Source organism: Acanthochromis polyacanthus, chromosome 1 (assembly GCF_021347895.1).
Source record: "Acanthochromis polyacanthus isolate Apoly-LR-REF ecotype Palm Island chromosome 1, KAUST_Apoly_ChrSc, whole genome shotgun sequence".
NCBI classification, from domain to species: Eukaryota; Metazoa; Chordata; class Actinopteri; family Pomacentridae; genus Acanthochromis; species Acanthochromis polyacanthus.
Genome location: NC_067113.1, coordinates 32,092,893 through 32,106,600, shown reverse-complemented (window position 1 = coordinate 32,106,600; position 13,708 = coordinate 32,092,893). Strand labels below are relative to the sequence as shown.

Below are 13,708 nucleotides of genomic sequence, written 5' to 3'. Positions count from 1 at the left end.
CATTTTTTATCAGACAGACTTCTCTTGTAGATTTGTCATGGAGAATGAGAACTGTTTGAGCTTTTATTTTGTATTTAGCTGCAAAAAAAAAAAAATCCCTTACTTTACATTGCATTTCCTGCAACTATCTTACATGCACACATTGCAGCGTTGATGCTAAACTTTTTAACTCTGCAGCCCTTTTTAAATGTTGAATTTAATGCCTGGTTTGTTGACCTTTTTGGATTTAATTGCTATGACAGATTGAATCAAACATGCACTAATGCACATAATTCTACAATTCTACAGTTTCATGTAGCAGACGCTTTTGTCCAAAGCGACGTACAACACAAGCAAGGATTCAGACATAAGGAGAAACATGCTAAAAACATCAACTACTGTGTTTGCACAGCTTTTGTTCAGTTCTTTTTCACATTTTGACTATTTTACTGCTACAAATTACTACTTTAAGTAATTTAGAACCGTTTTCTACTTAAAGCACTTCTGTACGGTTGTCTTGTTTTTGTTGTTACATTGTGTAATTGTTTCTTGATCATCTCAGTGCTGATGACAACAACAACTCTCCTTCTCCCTTTCCAGTACCACTGACTGGCCAATGAGCTTCCTGGACCACATGGAGGCGCTGTCAGTCAAAGTCCCGGTGTCCAGTTCGGTGTCTCCCGTCTCGGGGCCTGGAGGCGACGTCCTGGCCTCCGTCTCCGCCTCCGTCGACGCTCGAGCTCTTCTGTCCAGCAGCGGCGGCAGCAACGTGGGCTTCAGCGTGGACGACGGGGACCTGTCCTTCCAGCCGCTGCTCGGCCACGACAGCCTGATGTCGGAGCGGGACAGCCAGGCCGACCCCGACGCCTCGGACACCCCCCACTCCTTCGAGCTCTGCCCCCCGCGAGGCCCCAGCGACTGCACCTCCTCCTCCTTCGACATCGTGTTCGAGGACTCGGGCTGCGATCGGGACGCCGACGCCGACACGAACTCCAGCGCAGCCAGTCCGAGCACGGCGACGGAGAAGAACAGCTCGTCTTCCTCGCACACCAGACGACAGGAGCCCGTCCCGCCTTCGTCGTCCTCTCCTCCCCGGCCAACCTCACTCACCCTGGCTCTGCCCACGACGCCTCCCACCCAGAGAGTCCAGCCCTCCCCAAAGGTTAGTCAGTGATCATCATGGAAGCATTTTCTAACTGTATTTATGTATTTAGGTAGCTTCATTCACAAGTTAAAATGGAGACAGTTTCACTTTTACTCACTTCAATAATGCAGACAGTTTGTTAAATCCATATTGTGCATCCGGAGAATCTAAGGCCAGGATTTTCTGATTTTTGATCGTTTGGAGAAAAACAGCTGAACATGCAGTACTTTCATTAACTCCTCAGACTGGACTCATTATGTTTCAATGCAAGCAGTTCACACATTTTCCACTTTCTTCTTGAGTTAACGTTCATTAATGTGCAACAACTATGTACCTTTATGCAATAACACACTATTTATTACACTGTATACTTACATCTTTTTCCTGTAAAATGCACATTTTAAATTTATGGTAATGCTGTTTCTACTTAAGTTTGTATTTTTATATTATATTTTACTTCTACTTATGTTTATCTCTATATTGTGTCCTGTTATATTTCTACGACTTTGAATGGCAGCAACTTTAAGGAAAGAAATTAAAGTAATTCTGATTAAAACACATTTGAGCTGATTCTAAAATATACTGAGGGCCGTCAGAGAAGCTGTAGGTTAAAAGAGCACAAGCAGTAGGTTAAAAGAGTGACAAACAGTAGGTTAAAAGAGCACAAACAGTAGGTTAAAAGAGCACAAACAGTAGGTTAAAAGAGTGACAAACAGTAGGTTAAAAGAGCACAAACAGTAGGTTAAAAGAGTGACAAACAGTAGGTTAAAAGAGCACAAACAGTAGGTTAAAAGAGCACAAACAGTAGGTTAAAAGAGTGACAAACAGTAGGTTAAAAGAGCACAAACAGTAGGTTAAAAGAGTGACAAACAGTAGGTTAAAAGAGTGACAAACAGTAGGTTAAAAGAGCACAAACAGTAGGTTAAAAGAGTGACAAACAGTAGGTTAAAAGTGTGACAAACAGTAGGTTAAAAGTGTGACAAACAGTAGGTTATAAGAGTGACAAACAGTAGGTTATAAGAGTGACAAACAGTAGGTTATAAGAGTGACAAACAGTAGGTTAAACAAGTGACAAACAGTAGGTTAAAAGTGTGACAAACAGTAGGTTATAAGAGTGACAAACAGTAGGTTAAAAGAGCACAAACAGTAGGTTAAAAGAGTGACAAACAGTAGGTTAAAAGAGTGACAAACAGTAGGTTAAAAGAGTGACAAACAGTAGGTTAAAAGTGTGACAAACAGTAGGTTATAAGAGTGACAAACAGTAGGTTAAACAAGTGACAAACAGTAGGTTAAAAGTGTGACAAACAGTAGGTTATAAGAGTGACAAACAGTAGGTTATAAGAGTGACAAACAGTAGGTTAAAAGAGCACAAACAGTAGGTTAAAAGAGTGACAAACAGTAGGTTAAAAGAGTGACAAACAGTAGGTTAAAAGTGTGACAAACAGTAGGTTAAAAGTGTGAAAAACAGTAGGTTAAAAGAGCACAAACAGTAGGTTAAAAGAGTGACAAACAGTAGGTTAAAAGAACAAACAGTAGGTTAAAAGAGCACAAACAGTAGGTTATAAGAGTGACAAACAGTAGGTTAAAAGAACAAACAGTAGGTTAAAAGAGTGACAAACAGTAGGTTAAAAGTGTGACAAACAGTAGGTTATAAGAGTGACAAACAGTAGGTTATAAGAGTGACAAACAGTAGGTTAAAAGAGCACAAACAGTAGGTTAAAAGTGTGACAAACAGTAGGTTATAAGAGTGACAAACAGTAGGTTATAAGAGTGACAAACAGTAGGTTAAAAGAACAAACAGTAAGTTAAAAGAGTGACAAACAGTAGGTTAAAAGTGTGACAAACAGTAGGTTAAAAGTGTGACAAACAGTAGGTTAAAAGTGTGAAAAACAGTAGGTTAAAAGAGCACAAACAGTAGGTTAAAAGTGTGACAAACAGTAGGTTATAAGAGTGACAAACAGTAGGTTAAAAGTGTGACCAACAGTAGGTTATAAGAGTGACAAACAGTAGGTTATAAGAGTGACAAACAGTAGGTTAAAAGTGTGACAAACAGTAGGTTATAAGAGTGACAAACAGTAGGTTAAACAAGTGACAAACAGTAGGTTAAAAGTGTGACAAACAGTAGGTTAAAAGTGTGAAAAACAGTAGGTTAAAAGAGCACAAACAGTAGGTTATAAGAGTGACAAACAGTAGGTTATAAGAGTGACAAACAGTAGGTTATAAGAGTGACAAACAGTAGGTTATAAGAGTGACAAACAGTAGGTTATAAGAGTGACAAACAGTAGGTTAAAAGAGTGACAAACAGTAGGTTAAAAGAGTGACAAACAGTAGGTTAAAAGAGCACAAACAGTAGGTTATAAGAGTGACAAACAGTAGGTTATAAGAGTGACAAACAGTAGGTTATAAGAGTGACAAACAGTAGGTTAAAAGAGTGACAAACAGTAGGTTAAAAGAGTGACAAACAGTAGGTTAAAAGAGTGACAAACAGTAGGTTATAAGAGTGACAAACAGTAGGTTAAAAGAGTGACAAACAGTAGGTTAAAAGAGTGACAAACAGTAGGTTAAAAGAGTGACAAACAGTAGGTTATAAGAGTGACAAACAGTAGGTTAAAAGTGTGACAAACAGTAGGTTAAAAGAGTGACAAACAGTAGGTTAAAAGAGCACAAACAGTAGGTTAAAAGAGTGACAAACAGTAGGTTAAAAGAACAAACAGTAGGTTAAAAGAGTGACAAACAGTAGGTTAAAAGAGCACAAACAGTAGGTTAAAAGAGTGACAAACAGTAGGTTAAAAGAGTGACAAACAGTAGGTTAAAAGAGTGACAAACAGTAGGTTAAAAGAGTGACAAACAGTAGGTTAAAAGAGTGACAAACAGTAGCTTAAAAGTGTGACAAACAGTAGCTTAAAAGTGTGACAAACAGTAGGTTAAAAGAGTGACAAACAGTAGGTTAAAAGAGTGACAAACAGTAGGTTAAAAGTGTGACAAACAGTAGCTTAAAAGTGTGACAAACAGTAGCTTAAAAGTGTGACAAACAGTAGCTTAAAAGTGTGACAAACAGTAGCTTAAAAGTGTGACAAACAGTAGCTTAAAAGTGTGACAAACAGTAGCTTAAAAGAGTAATCAGTCAACCTTCAGACAAGGTTTTTTTTTTGTTTTTTTTAAAAAATCCGTCCTAAAACTTAAACACTTTGTGTCTTGAAGGTGGATTTTTCTTTGTTTGGTATTGTTTAGTTTTTTTTCGTGCTACTCAGCATGAAAAGTAAAAAGCTTATAAGGTTTTTACTTCTAAAATCAAAGAGAACGAGCTGCTCTTAGTGGTTTGATTCGTGCTTCGCAACTACATGTACCAGAATGCAATGCAGCCCAACTAAACATGTTTTTTAGTCTGATGCTCTCATTTTGTTCTTTGTTTATTATAGTTTATTTTTTTTGTACCTTGCTGTTTTCTTGTAGCTTTTCCAGTCAAATGCTAGCCTAGCCGTGCTAGACAACCCACGGCAACGAATTTAATTCTCTGCCAGGGTGGGTCTAGTTACCCTCCATAAGGCTCGAGGCTGGATTCTCCTAAAACTGGCCGGACCAATCACCATGAAGTGTAGAGTCAGAAGGCGGGCGTAACTAAGTGACGACAGAGGCGCGACAATTCCGACAGAAACAACCGGCGCACAATAAACAGTTATCTTTCGACTCGGCTTTGGCCACAGCCCTTAAAGATTTGAAGCTAAAATTCAACTTGAAAGATAAACAAAGGATGGCACTGAAGTGTTTCATTGAGAAGAAAGACGTATTTGGACTTATGCCGACGGGATATGGCAAATCCTTAATATACCAGTTGGCTCCGCTGGTTGGGAAGCTAATGGGACTTAGCCACAATCCGCCGGTGCTCTCGGAACTCCATCAGCCTATTCGTTGCGCTGATTGGTTGTATACCTACCCAATTGCTGCAGAGTGATTTGAAAGACAACCTTTTAGCCCGCCTCCCTCCCTGTCGAGCTAACCCTTGTGCCTTCAGAAACATGGGTATAGCGTGGCTAGGCTAGTCAAATGCTGGATTCAGACGTAACCTGTACCGCACTGAGCGTTGTTACCTTTTCTCCAGGTGTACCTGTACATCCAGATGCAGCTCTGCAGGAAGGAGAACCTGAAGGACTGGATGGCTCAGCGCTGCCTGCCGGAGCAGAGGGAGCACAACCAGTGTCTGGACATCTTCGTCCAGATCGCCGAGGCCGTCGACTTCCTGCACAGCAAGGGGCTCATGCACAGGGACCTCAAGGTGAACAAAAACACACTGACACCACCCTGTGTGTCCTTAATTATTTAACAGTATCTCACACTCACACAGTGGGTCAGACACAGTGCATAACAGGAGCTACACTGCAGCCTTTGTTTGGTGCTCGTAACATAACCTGTCTCCTCCCTCAGCCCTCCAACATCTTCTTCACCATGGACGACGTGGTGAAGGTGGGAGACTTCGGCCTGGTGACGGCCATGGACCAGGAGGAGGACGAGGACGAGCCCAGCGCCCTGACGCCGGCGCCTCTCCTCACCCGGCACACCGGCCAGGTGGGCACCAAACTCTACATGAGCCCCGAACAGGTGAGCGGACGCAAGGCCAGCACATTTCACCTCAAATAACCGAACATGTTTGTAGGAATGTGCCGAGTTTCACCTCAAAATCTTGTGAAGCTGCGAGTCTCCTGCCTCTGAAACGGTCACTAATTGTGCACCTTTTGTCCTGGCAGCTCTCTGGGAACTCGTACTCTCACAAAGTGGACATTTACTCTCTGGGTCTGATCCTGTTTGAGCTGCTGTATCCGTTCAGGACCCAGATGGAGAGAGTGAGGGTGAGTCAGCAAACACATGGGCTCATCATTACATCTCATTTATTTCCTCTCTCCTTAGCCCCTCGTGTCGTCCTGCGGGTCAAACTGACCCGGTTTAAAGTTTGAAAATGTGGGAAAAATATATATTTTCACAGTGAAACTTCTAGTGTCCACATTTTCAACATTTTTGGGAAATTTTTGAATGTTTTTTGGTGGAAAAAAAAAGAAATACTAAAAATGTTTCTTTAAGAACATTCACAAAAAATCAACCAAAATCCAGCGAAATTCATTGGATTTTGGTTGTTTTTTTTATGAATGTTCTTAAAGAAAATATTATAAGTTTTACTGATAAATATGTGATCACTCTAGATATTTTTGGGATTTTTTGGAAGATTTTTACTAATTTTTTTGAAAATATTGAGATTTTTTTTGCCAAATTTGATTGATTTTTTAAAATAAAACTTTTAAGGGAAACTTTTAAAGAATTATTGGAATTTTCTTTTTGAAGGTTTTGCAAATTTTCATAAATTTGGGCAATTTTTTTGCAGAATTTTGGGATTTTTTTTGGTTTACTACAGGAGGGTTAAATCCCAAAAGCGTTGTTGTGTTTGACTGCATTTTCTCTTGCGCCTCACATCCCTTCTTCTATTTACTGCAGCGACGTGTAACGCATGTGGAATAAAACTGCATTTCTTGACCTTTCCGGCAACTTTACTCCCTCGTCTGCACGATAAAGTGCCGACAAGAATAAAATAGTTTGACTTTACATCAAATGTAATCATGGCGAGCACACGGCGTTCATCTCTGCTTTAAATTACTCATGAACTCGTCACGGCATAGACACGTCCAGACATGTTAATATGTATGTGTTGCATACATATTAACATGTGTGCTGTGATATGTTAATCAAACGTTCGCCTCGTTTGCTCCTTTAGAAAGTCGGCTGCAGCGCTTTAACGCTTCAGTGAATGAAATGATTAAATACAAACTTATATTTCTGAGCAGTTCTACGGATTTTACTTCATTCTGGACCATTTCCTTTTCATCTTGCTTTTGGTTTTTGTCTCATTTTTGTCATTTTGTGTTTCGGTTTTGTGCCGTTTTTGTTGTTTCGTCTTTTTTGTCTCATTTTTGTCATTTGTCCTTTTTTTTGTCGCTTTGTAACTTTTTTGTCGATTTTGTCTCTTACTTTATTTCATGTCATTTGTCAAATTTTTTGTCTTTTTGTCATTTTTGTTCTTTTGTGTTTTGCTTTATTTGTTATTTTGTGTGCCGTTTTGTTTTTTGTCTCATTTCTGTCGTTTGTCCATTATTTTTTGTCGTTTGTAACTATTTGTTGAATTTTTTTAATCTCCTCTTTTGTTTTGTGCAGTTTGTCAAATTTTTGTCATTTTGTGTCTCATTTTTGTCATATTTTGTCTAGTTTTTTTGTTTTTCGTCTGCCTTTTGGGGTTCGTCTCATGTTTTTGTCATTTTGTATGTCACTTTTGTAATATTTTGCCCTATTTTTTGCTTTATTCATTGTTTTATGTGTTGTTTTGTGTTTTTGTCGTTTATCCATTTTTTGTTACTTTGTAACTTGTTTATCTAATTTTTTGTCCTTTTTTGTTTTATTTTGTGTCGTTTGTCTCATTTTTTGACATTTTGTGTCTCATTTTTGCAATATTTTCTCTTGTTTTTGTTGTTTTCTTGCCCTTTTCTGTCTGACTTTTGTCGTTTTGATCACATAGTAAAAACTGGTCTGGCACACTTGAGATCAAACCGGGCTGAATGTGGAACCTGAACTAAAATGAGTTTGACACTCCTGTTCTACGCATTTTTTCTGACACAATTATGAAGACATATCTGTGTTTTCAGCACTATATGGTGAGATAAATGTAAAAACACAATAGTTTCATATTACAGAATGCATGAAGGAAAAAAATCTGGAAGTATTTTCATATCAAATGATGGAAAATCTCGATAACCTTGACTGTTCTGAATAAAAAACAAGATAAAGCATGCATGGATGTCACTTTTAATTTAGAGATAACAGCTGGAAAGTACAATTCTAATTCTGAAAACAATCTGTGGCTGATAGGGATCAAATAAAACACAAAGCATGTACTGAAAGTGAAGTTTTACAAAGTGATTTGGACATTATCTGATCAGAACTTCAAAGATTGTTAAAAAATTAAACGCTATGATCTCATCTTTGGCTTCAATAAGAACCCCAGCTGGTGTTTATAGAGGCTGTTTATCCGTTCTTTTCTTCACTTTCTTCTGTTATTTTGTGTTGAGGAAGCTAAAACGTGACCGCTGTTGTCATTTACGGGATCGTTACCGTCACTTTCAGAGCTCGTTTTCTCAGCGAGGTTTTCTCAAGCGTGAAGTCTTTTGTTTCGGTAACAAAGGAGCTGATAAACCCTCGGCGAGCTCACAGGTGTTTACGTCCTTCTGCTTCCAGACGCTGACAGAAGTGAGAGCGCTGTGCTTCCCAGAGGTTTTCTCCAAAAACAACGTGCAGGAGGTGAGTAGTCGTCTGCTGCCGCCTAGTGGCCGCAAACTCAAACTGCAGCACAAAGACGCATCAGAGGGTCTGTTCTCATAACGACGGGTTTAAATGACCTGTCCACACAACATAATCCACTTGGTGAGTCAAGCTGCTCGGCTAATCCAATTAGGACGAGTGTTTTGCTTCCAAAACAACAGAATATGGCGTCAAATATGCAAATACCATCATTAGGCCTCAGTTTAAGTGCCAGTGTTGCTTTATTCTTTTCTATTCTGGCCTTATTTTAGTTATATTTTAATGCTTTTCTACTTTTTAGGCACTGCATTTCTTATTTTTTGTCATTTATTGTTATTCCGATCAATATCTGGCACAAGAATGACCTTCAGGATTAATACTTTTGTCTCTTAGTTTTTCTTGCATTTATATGCACATTTTCCATTCAAAACAATATTGTCTATATGTTCAAATAAACACTTGCATATCAAGTCAACTGTTTTTTGTTTAAAGCACATTTAAAAAAGAGTATTCAGTGGAAATATTATCGTTTGACAAATCAACCAAACAGGCTTGAACATTAAGGTTATTTATGGTGTGATTTTACCTGATTTAATTGCATTTTAAGCATAAAAACACAACAAAAATCATACAAAATACTAATTTATGTGACAAATACATATTAAAACTGAGACCCTAGAGTGTTTTTAATTATGAAGAATAACCTAATTAATAAGTTAATATAGCTAAGAGCCTTAATTTTATAAATAACAGAACCTAACCTAACTAATATACACATTAAAGCTGCAGCATCATTACTTAGAGATTAATCTGACTAATTTAGAGCTGGAATATAAATCCAAGGATTCCCTGGATCCCCGATGAGCAAGCTTTATTCTTATGCTTTAATTATTTTATATTTCTGTGTGTTTTTCAGTTCCATACCAGGCGTCCGGCTGTAGATTGTGGAGCTATATTACCCTGTTTCCTTTGTAATGAGATTATGATAATCCCACAGCGTAATCTGTGATTCTGAGACTCACTCTGAGCCCACCAGACCCCTTCACTGCTTGTGCTGCGTTGCATTGTGTGTGTGCATTTAGGGTCCGAGCACCGACGGTCCCAAGGCACTGCGGTATTATTTATTTGTGTTATTGTGTTTATTCTGCAGGGTATTTTTCCGTATTATTTCGTTCTGTTGTTGCTCAGGTCACTGTTTGCACCGGTGTAAAAAGTGAGGCCACATAATGCTAGTTTTGACCTCTCTGCGTTGGATTGCTGTCTGTTTAGAGGTTATTTTTTAGGATTTATTTTGTTTGTTTTGAAGACTTTACAAGCTATGACCCCACCTTTTCTTTAATCAGAAGTTAGAGAACTCCAGTTGATCAACCAGAAGCTCTAAATGTTCCAAGATCTCGACAAAAAAACAAAAAAAAACGAGGTGATTGAGCCTCAGCAGTAGCTGCTTCTGAGACTTTTCCAACTTTTAGGTCCCTCCTGAAGAGCACTTGTTCTCATAGGTTTACACTGATTTCATCCTCGTCGTTACAGAGTTAGCTAGCAGCTAATTAGCATCTGTTGTCTCTGGACAGGTACAGAAAAAGAAAACAACCAGAGAGAAATAAATATAATTCATAAAACAACAATACAAAAGCTCCATTAGTGTGAGAAAATAAATAAAATCTGTATAAAGAAGAAGTTAAAGAAAAACTACTTGAGGCTGAATCTTTAATGTTTGTTGTGTTTTTATTCAGATTCATCTTTTAGTCGTTGCGTTTGTGCGTCATAGTTGGACTTTGGTTCAACTCCTGTTGTTCTAAACGTGCATTATAAGTAAAGGTGACGCGACTCGTGGATGAGAATTCAGGAATCATGATTTCTTTGTCATTTGCCTGTGCATCAGTGTGCACAAAAAAACTACATATGGTTCTCCACAGTTTGCAAAGCTGTCACAGAAAAGACAACAATCAAGAACAGCTTTAAAAAGTACTAAAAATATCATAAATAAAGATTGCAAGAAGACAAAAACAACAGTGGATCCAGAGGACAAGGTGTTCAAAGTTCACTTAGCAGCCCGGTGTGTTAAAATGCTACATACATGTCAGCAGTAACGCCCTCCTGTGTGTGTTTCTTGTGTCTCCAGCTCAGCATGGTCCGCAGCATGTTGTCTCTGAGCCCCGGCGAGCGTCCCGAGGCGGCCGACATCACCGGGACGCCGCTCTTCCAGGAGCTGGAGCTGCCTTGCCGCCTGGCCGTGAGGCAGCGCTCCCGCACCTACAGCGCCTCCTCCATGGGCCGGCCGTCGCGCCAGACGTCGGCTACCTGAACGATCCCATCATGCAATATGTGACGACTCCTCCCCGCTCCGCTGTCCTTCCCCAGGAGAAACGCCTCCACCCCATCGCCACTCTGCCTCAGATAGAACCACTTTAACCGCCAACAGAGCCGCTCAGAGTCCCCGACGGCGGCTCTGCTCGGAGACACGCACTCATGCCGTTACGAATCTTTTAACAGTCGCTCCGTAAAGTTCACTACCAGATCAGCGGGTGTTTTTAAGCGAAAGTCTGAGCTCTTAACTCCTCATTCTGCAGTTTTTTCTATTTTAAGAGTCCGATTTTGGATCCCGGTCTGGTCCCGACATGCTGCTTGTGTTCAGTGTTCACTCACCCACTCATCCACGCTGCACCTCAGGTACCAAAACCAAGAGGACACTCCAGAGGGGCCTTTGATGCTTGATCATCCCGTCGACTAGCGAGTGCCGCAACGGTGCTCCGACGCCCGATAATGCCTGATTTGGGAGACCAAAAAAAGAACGAAAAGCAAAAGACCATCTTTTATTTCCTACGTTTGTTTATTTTCTCTTCTTTTTAAACGAGAGAAGGTGACGTATTGAGACCAGATATGACTTGCCTTTAGAAAGGGGCCTGCGAGTCCCTCTGAATGAATGCTCATGTCTTTATCTGCATGACAGCAGGAAGTGACGGGGGTGAATGTGTATCTTTAAAGCCAGTACTTGGACGCAGTTGTTTTATTTTTCCTTTTTCCTCTGTGTAAATTTTACACGATAACTCCGAGGTGCTCTATCGTTTTTTTTTTTCTAACACCTCCTCTTTGCTCTCTGTAAATAACCAACAGATCCCCCCCCCTTCCTAGATCAACCGTGTACATACTGTAAGGCGCCGCTGCTTGTAAATGGCTTTTCCACGAGGCGACTGTAAGATAACTAAACTGTGAGAACAAAGAGGAGGCCATCCCTGCCGCTAACGGATAGCTGAATGTTACAGTCCAGTGACCTCTTCCCCAAGTTATTCTCAGTGTTTTGTTTTTGTCGGCAGGAACCAGAGTGCCATTCGAAAGTCAGTTAAGTGTACTTTTTCGGATTTTTTTTTGAAGCATTTTTTGGAATCTATCATCCAGCCGGAAAAAAAAAAAAAAAGAGTGAGGTCAGCAGCTCTCCCGTTAAGTTTTAGCCCCTCGACGCTCTTTAACCGAGGAGCCTGGACCTGACGCTGGTTATTTGAGCCGCGTAAACGTCGTTTTGCGCGCGTTAGAAGTGCTGGGAGAGTCACGCGACCGCACGAACTCGCTAATTGTAACATGCTTTCGACGATTGTACTTTTTTTCTAAGGATCTTTTTTTTTTTTTTAAAGACAAGTTGTTTTTTTATTCTTCTTCTTCTTATTATTATTATTCTTCAGGGTTTTTCTGGATCACTGTAAAGTCTGTAAGATGTTTCGTACATTCAGCTCGACGAAAAATGTTGTAAATCGATGGATTCCGCGTCCGGTTTTCTACGACAAATCCTCAAAAACGAGCGAAATGCCAACGCTCAAATCAAGGTTCGACAATGTAAAAAAAACCTTTTTCTAGAATCAACGTTTGATACTTAATTGTGATTAATGAACTTGATATTGGATTCAGGGTTCCGCAAACGTAGCTAAAAAGGATTTTTTTCGTCCTCCGTTTTCTAGAAATCTGAGAGAATTGTGAAATAACGAAGAAGGCGACTTCCACACCTTTAGCCACCTCCAGTAGTAAACAGTCGGTCATGTTTGTTCCATTTATACTGCAGACAGCATTACGGATTCTAGCGTATTATCAGACTCTCAACCCAGGACGACCCGATTCACGCTGTAGGTTTTTTTCACGCTCTGTTAAATCGTGTTCATCCTCTTTTCCACTCCCGCCGTCCAGGTAGACCCCCCCCCCCCCAGAGGATCGACCACTTTGAGCTCCTCTCGTGTTCTCGTGCACAAACTCCCCGTTTTTCCTCCCCTCCGGCCGTGTCGAATTGTAAATATGTTTATTTGCTTTATTTATGTTCCGATGCCGTGATCAATCCTTTTTGGGTTGGTGTTATTACGAATGCGCTTCATGCGATTGGAGTGCGTTGGAATATGATGACTTCTTATAAGTCTAAATTTAATAAACTGTTCTATACCATTTGTACAGTTGTGTGTGCTTGGTGTGCAGTCTGTGGGCTGGTGGGCAGCGGGAGGGGGACGAATTAAAGGAAAAAACAACAGAAAGTGTCCGAGAAAGGTCCTAATCCACCAGTTTTTGTATTTAGGTGATATTTAGCTTTCATTATGTGTCGTCTTCCAGATTTAATTGCAAATAAAATATCCAAATTGTACATTTAGGTGTTTATTTTACTCCATATAGCACCTTTTAAAGGGCAAAAAAAGAGAGAAGGATACAACGGAAGAAGAAAAAGAGACAACAATAGAGAAACAGTAAAATATGGTAAATTCAGTGTTGTCTTATTGTGTTATTTAAGGACAGGTCTCTCTTGGGAATGAGCCCTAATGTCTCAATGAGACTACCTGTTTAAATAAAGGCTAAATAAAAAATAAAAATAAAATATTTTATTAAATAAATCAATACAACACCAGATAAAATAATAAAAGAACAAAAGATGCCATATCTAAAAAAAAAAAAGTATATTGAAAGAAAATAGAGGGTTAAACTGTAGATTAAATATAGATTTAGTATTTTACAACTTACAAGAAGGTTTTTCAAAAGAAAACAGGGTGCTTTCAAAACTTTAAAAACTTGTCTTAATCTTCTAAGAACTTTTCTTGGTTTTAAATAAATGTAAAAGGAAAAAGAAAACGGAAAATTTTTTTCTTTCTATAAAGTGGCATATCCAAATAGGAAAAAAAGCAGATAAAAAATACAAAAAATGTAATAAAACTTTAAAAATTAAATATACAAGTAAGAAGACTTTTGTTCTACAAAAAAAGCCATATCCAAATAACAAAAAACAAGTAT

The 13,708-nt window shown here is 39.4% G+C and overlaps 1 protein-coding gene and 1 long non-coding RNA gene across 2 annotated transcripts in view; both read left to right on the top strand.

The window, feature by feature from the left end:
* eif2ak3 (eukaryotic translation initiation factor 2-alpha kinase 3) overlaps positions 1-12,885 on the top strand; it is a 46,885-nt gene extending 34,000 nt beyond the window's left edge. The window contains 6 exon segments of the mRNA XM_022191614.2: positions 580-1,141; positions 5,223-5,396; positions 5,546-5,719; positions 5,866-5,967; positions 8,393-8,455; positions 10,578-12,885. Of these exon segments, the coding sequence (XP_022047306.2) occupies positions 580-1,141; positions 5,223-5,396; positions 5,546-5,719; positions 5,866-5,967; positions 8,393-8,455; positions 10,578-10,760 (1,258 nt within the window). The 3' untranslated portion in view covers positions 10,761-12,885.
* Positions 1,151-4,173, top strand: LOC127535462 (uncharacterized). The gene is made up of 4 exons (XR_007944328.1): positions 1,151-1,797; positions 1,865-2,182; positions 2,682-3,087; positions 3,157-4,173. It is a non-coding gene; the product is annotated as an uncharacterized LOC127535462 (long non-coding RNA).
* Positions 12,886-13,708: the final 823 nt, after the last annotated feature.